The 6,251-nt window shown below is 38.9% G+C and overlaps 1 protein-coding gene across 1 annotated transcript; it reads left to right on the forward strand.

Annotated features, from left to right (window-relative positions):
- On the forward strand, window positions 1–4,865 carry LOC128831860 (myelin P2 protein). Its single transcript, XM_054018670.1, has 4 exons — window positions 1–150; window positions 2,784–2,956; window positions 3,206–3,307; window positions 4,608–4,865. The coding sequence occupies exons 1-4, from the start codon at window positions 78–80 to the stop codon at window positions 4,656–4,658; spliced, it is 399 nt and encodes a 132-aa protein (XP_053874645.1). The 5' UTR covers window positions 1–77; the 3' UTR covers window positions 4,659–4,865.
- The last annotated feature ends 1,386 nt before the right edge of the window (window positions 4,866–6,251 follow it).

Genomic DNA, 6,251 nt, shown 5'->3' on the forward strand with positions numbered 1-6,251 from the left:
GTCCTTTTGCCACCCACTGAGAGCTGCTGCTGTCATTGCCTTTCTCCTGAGGGACGCTGCCTCACAAAGCCAATATAATGTGCAACCGGTTTGTGGGAACCTGGAAACTTGTCTCCAGTGAAAAATTTGATGATTATATGAAAGAATTGGGTGAGAAATGCTATTTTTATAAGCTTTGCTTGGAAATGTCTCTTCTTCTTCTTCTATTTGCTCCTGGAAAATGTCTTTTCCCCGGGCCTGGGGACTCTTCACTGTGGTTATATCTGTGTTATAGTTCTTTTCTTCTTCTTTTTTTTTTCTTTTTCAATTTCAGCATCTTAAAATGAAAAGGAGAAATCTTGGGTTTGTTATAATACATTTACTAACTAACTGATCTGCATCTCTTACTCCCATTTAATGAGAAATGGAAAAAAAACATATTTGTTGTCCCTCTTGCATATACTATTAAACTTAGAACTTACAATCACTTACTGTATTCTGTCAACTTGTGATGGTGCTGCTGTCTCCTGACACTGAGCTCCCTGGGGTCTAAATCCATGAATGAATCCATCTGTAACTGAGAAGTGCTGGGAATGAAACAAATTAGGCATTGTTTTTTTAGTTTAATACTGGCTTCATCATTTTGTAATGATTGCACTGGCAGTCAGTCTGAGCATTACTGTTGCTGAGACTTTAATTCCCTTTACTTTAAAGGTTAAAGAGAGTAGCAGAATAATTCCAGTTGACTAACTACAGTCAATGTTGGGTATAAATTCAGCTAGGGAGGTTTTTGTGACAATACCAGGCCTTAAGAAAATTATTTCAGCATTGAATATGTGCAGCGACTAATGCTGTACTTTACAAATACTTCGATCTCACCATACCTAGTACCTTTCATAGAATTTAGCACATCATAGAATTTACAAAGATGGTAACTATTATTACCAGCCTTTTACATTTAAAAAACCGAGACACAGCAAATCAGAGGCAAAAGGAGGAATAGAAGTCTCAGAGGACTGCTCTAACTAGTTTACCAGGATATGGGCTGTGTGGTATAGCGAACCTTGTAAAAGGAGCCTTGTAGATGGCAGTTGTATTTGTAGCTTTTTGCTCCCATTCACTCTTATATTTGAATTTTTCTCTATTTGACATGTTTACGTTTCACTGATGTTTAGATGTTCCAGAGATAAAGTGTTGTAACTACCCTTCCGTAGCAGAGAATACTAACTAAGAATACCCCACTTAGTCTCTTGTATATTTTATGTTCTGAAGTACAAACAGAAATGCACTCATTTCTAGATACTTTGATTCTTTACTACAGCTGGTTGAAAAAAATTGAATTTTGAAATGTTTTGACTCGTAAAAAGCAAGGGGCAAATGTTTCAAAAATATTTTTGTGAAAAATTTTCCATGTTTACCACCAGCTCTATTCTCTAAATGGGTGCAGATTAATAGATGCCTGTGTTCCTGCCTACCTAAAAATACATAATTCTTGTGTAGTCGTATATCCTGGTTTCTAACTACACACACAGTATAATTCCAGTTATCTGAATTCCTTTTATCTGAAAATCCTAGTTTTCTGAATCCACAGTGTGTCCCCAAGTAGCCCTATGTGAATTAGTCACCTGCTAATAACTTCTAAATTAGCCTCTGAGAGCCTCTTAGGGCAGGTCTACACTACAGCTGGGATCGACACTCTGAGATCAATCCACCAGCAGCCGATTTGGCTGGTTTAGTGAAGACCCACCAAATCAACAGCAGATCATGCTCCAGTCGACCCCTGTACTCTACCCCCGATGAGAAGAATAATGTAAGTCGACAGGAGAATTTCTCCTGTTGACCCCCCGTGGTGTAGACCCTCGACCTAAGGTACATCGACTCCAACTACATTATTCAAGTAGCTGGAGTTGCGTAGCATAGGTTGACTTACGGCGGTAGTGTAGACATAGCCTTAGTGCTAATCAATGACTTTATATTTTTGCAGTGGTTCTGAGGGGTTATCTGCAGTTACTGAGGCTAGGTCTACACTACGGGGGGGAGGGTCAACCTAAGATACGCAACTTCAGCTACGTGAATAGCGTAGCTGAAGTTGCATATTTTAGGTCGACTTACCTGACTGTGAGGACGGCGGAGAGTCAACCGCTGCCGCGCCGCCGTCGACTCTGCTTCCGCCTCTTGCCGCGGTGGATTTCCGGAGTCGACGGCAGAGCCATCGGGGATCGATTTTATCTGGTCTTCACTAGACGCGATAAGTCGATCCCCAATAGATCGATTGCTACCCGCCGATCCGGCAGGTAATGAAGACTGCCAAGAGACCTAATCCAGTTTCAGCAGCAACAGCAGCTTGGAAAGACAAATTAAATTATGTTTAATTTGAATTAATCAGAATTACGTTATGTCCACAATGATTCTAATACTACTCAGTAAAGTTGTTCAAGTTGTTTTTCTACTCTTTTATAAAGTACAAAGTATTAAACAAACATTGTCATTACACCCTTCATTTCCCATATTTCTCTATCAGTGAAACTGCAGCTCAAAATAGCACTTCTGTTTATCTCAATGCCCGGCTATCCAAAACTTTCAGAAGTCCCCCAGCCCATTCAGATAAATAGAAGTGTATTGTACATACACTGGACTGGGGAATGCCTCAGCTTATGAAATGCAGCCTCTGAATCTGAGAAATTAGTGTCACATTCCAAACAGAGAAACGATGTTATCTGTTTAAAAGGAAATTGCTCTGATGCTCTGTAAAGCAATAAGGAATTTCTTCCTTCATAGAAGGTATTTTTATGTCTGATTTGCAGGAGTGGGCTTAGCCACCAGGAAACTAGGTGGCTTGGCCAAGCCCAATGTGATCATCAGAATGAAAGGGGATGTGATAACCATCAGAACTGAAAGCACCTTCAAAAACACAGAGGTCTCCTTCAAATTGGGCCAAGTGTTTGACGAAACCACAGCAGATGACAGGAAAACCAAGGTGAGGGTAATGATTTCCTTCTGAGGGTTTCTGATCCGCTGGATGACAAATGGGAGGATTTTTTTATCCTTAAAAGCATAAATCTGCAAAGCACCATAAGAGGAGCAAATGTTGTGCTGAAACCAACGTTGCAGAGTGGGCTATGTGCCGAGAATGTGGAATTTGCTCAATGTTAAATGAATTGTCTCTTTAATATGCAAGGCTCTGGGAAAATAGTCAAATTTTTACTCATTCTTTGGGTCTTTGCAGAGTATCGTAACCTTAGAAAAAGGGTCATTGGTTCAAGTGCAGAAGTGGAATGGCAAAGAGACCACAATAAGGAGAAAATTGGTGGATGGGAAAATGGTGGTGGTAAGTAACTAAACCATCCCTAACCATTAATCTCTAATGCTGCAATGATGTAGGCCACAGTTTAATATTTTAAATTTAATTATACTGTCAATTTTCACCGTCTCTTTGGTTTCAGTTATGATAGAAATAGTGAGAGGGGTGCGGGGGAAAAATAACTTTAGGAAGCAAGTGGGAATGAAAGTAAACATTATATTCCACACACACCAAAAAAACCCTCTACATTAAAGTGAATTACAGGTAAGACTGCTTCATAGTTTTGTAGATGTTAGAGCACGAGGGGACCATTGTGAACATCTATTCTGACCTCCCGCATAACACAGGCCAGAGGACTTCCCTGAATTAATTCTTGCTTCAAGTCCAACACCTGTGACAGAACTAGAGCAGATCTTTTAGAAAAAACATCCAGTCTTGATTTAAAAATCTGCCAGTGATGAAGAATCCACTGCCACCTTTGGTAAGTTGTTCCAGTAGTTAATTGCCCTCACGCTGTTAAAAATGTGTGCCCTATTCCTACTCTAAATTTATCTAGTTTCAACTTTCAGCCATTGGATCTTGTTATACCTTTGTCTGTAGACTGAAGAGCCCACTATTACCGAATTTCTGTTCCCCATGTAGTTACTTATAGACTCTGATCAAAGCATGCTTAACCTTTTCTTTGATAAATTAAATAGATGGAGCTCCTTGAGTCTCACTAGAAGGCATGTTTTCTAATCATTTAATACGAGGGGCACGAGGGAACTGGAAGGGGTAGAAAGTGCTATGTACAGTCTTCCTCTCCCCCAGTCTTAGGAAGCTCCTTCGGTTTATTTACAACTTATGAATTTTAGGTGGTTCATCAGTCTCCTTGCAAGGAAAAGTTCATTTATCCATTGACAGTCCACGTTTGCAATCGAGTTACACTTTGAACTCTCTACAAGGAAGGGGGAACTTCTTTTTAAAATGAAAGCACTCATGTGATCTTCTATATTAAGCTTACCAGAGCTGATGTTGGTGTCATTGCAATAATACTCATGAAGGCAACATGTGTTCTTGAAAGAAAATTGAAGTCTGTGATAGCTACTATGTCATGTCTAATTTTATGAATTATGGTTTTCTTTAAGCACACTTTTGAAAGTTTATGCTGTTGAAATAGAATCCTTTCCCACTTGGAGGATGAAAAATAATTTTGCTGTTTGGGGATCTATATAAATTAATGAAATAATATACAGGAAATATTTCTATTGACTTCATTAGCCTTTGGATTATATGCTTATGCACTGTCATTCAGAAGTTTCAATTAACCCTTCTTTTTTTGTCTTAGGAATGTGATATGAAAGGTGTTGTCTGCACTCGAATCTATGAGAGAGTGTGAGGAAATTCCATCTCTACACTGGACTAGAATTGGCTTTGGAAACCCAGCTTAGTTCAATGAGCAAAGCCCTATCTATTATGCACCTTTTGTTCTTATTTCCTTTATCAGGAAAACAACTAAATTATCAAATGATATTTCAAAGCTGTAGTGTAACTAATCCAAAGTATCGTGGTGATTAAATAAAAGCTTCCCGACATGTGAAATGTAGCTTTTGTCTGTGTTGTAGAATCGTTTTGATTTCCTTTGTTGGGAATTGCAGGCCTTTCCTTAGGGTTGATGTACTGCATAGAAGATATGAACCTACTTTCCTTGATGTATGGACGAACAAGGCTATTTCTGTTTGAAATGGTACAATACAGACTGCAAGGCACTATCTTTCTTTGGAGGTGTTAAGACACTTTTACTGAAAGCATCCTATCTGGAATAATCCTTATTTCATGGCTTTGATACTGCAGTTTCTCAAATGGTTTTACTATTGAATATTACACATAAGGATATCATCCTTACCCTACAAAACTCATAAGGCTCTCCATGCAATGTATAGTGGCCATGCTTGCAGAAGAAATAGCAGTACATCAGTATTACCACATTATTACTTCACTCTGATATTCTAAATATGATCCCACATAGTTTATACCTTTAAATGTGCTGTTTTTGCCATCTTGGCTCTTTTTCCCTAAAAAGACTTCCTGGAGAAAAAGAAGCATGTGTCTCATTCAGTATTTCTATCGGGGAAGGAATAGATTCTCTAATGTCAAATGGTTCTTTCACTGTGAAATGAAATGTGAAGTGCTGTCTTGAATCCATTCTTGAAATCCCAGATCGACAAGGACTCGACCTTTGAAGGTGCTGAGCATTCGAGCTCAGATCCAGGAAATCACTTAAGCGTGTGCTTAACATTAGGCACAAGTGATCCCTGTGACTTCAATGAAATTACTCACATGCTTAAAGTTAAGCATGTGCTTAAATGCACATTGTGCTTTGCACCTTGAAGGATCGAACCCTAGAAGAGAATACTTTCAGACTTTAACTGCACATATATTTTGAAGATCATTTGAACACCAACTCTTCCTTTTCACTTATCTGACTTGACTTAGAGTTAAGCATATTGTGCTTCACTTGAAGGAACTAGCTTAAATGAAAGCAGAGCAGGAAGGTAGCATCAAAACCTGTTTTTGAATATGCGCACAGAGCTCACATTGACTAAAATGTGAGATGCACAAAGAAAATGCAATATGCTGAATTGAGTGGTCACAGTCTACCATCAGTTTACACCCTATGAAGTTTCATTTGAGGTTTATACCAATATAACCAGGGGTAGAATATGTCACCAGGGCCCAGATTTTTAAAGTTATTTAGGCATTGCTGTGCTCAGTGCTGCAATGCCTTTCTAAAGGGATTTAGGTACTTAGCAGTCTAAATCCCATTGGCAGTCATGTTTGTAATTTACATAACAAAACTATATTTAATTGAGCTGCATATTTGGCTGGTCAATACTTCTCTCCTTTAGTTCTTCCACTTTGTGATGCCAACTCATTCAAACTGAGTACGTCCAGCAGTATCTATTGACTCGTTAATCAGACTAGCCCCTGT

The sequence above is a fragment of the Malaclemys terrapin genome, chromosome 2 (genome assembly GCF_027887155.1).
Source record: "Malaclemys terrapin pileata isolate rMalTer1 chromosome 2, rMalTer1.hap1, whole genome shotgun sequence".
Lineage (NCBI taxonomy): Eukaryota > Metazoa > Chordata > Testudines > Emydidae > Malaclemys > Malaclemys terrapin.

Coding starts and splice junctions, on each gene's coding strand:
- LOC128831860 (XM_054018670.1), top strand. CDS start 78: ATGTGCAACCGGTTTGTGGGAACCTGGAAACTTGTCTCCAGTGAAAAA. Junction 2,957..3,205: donor CAGATGACAGGAAAACCAAG/GTGAGGGTAATG, acceptor GGGTCTTTGCAG/AGTATCGTAACCTTAGAAAA. Junction 3,308..4,607: donor TGGATGGGAAAATGGTGGTG/GTAAGTAACTAA, acceptor TTTTTGTCTTAG/GAATGTGATATGAAAGGTGT.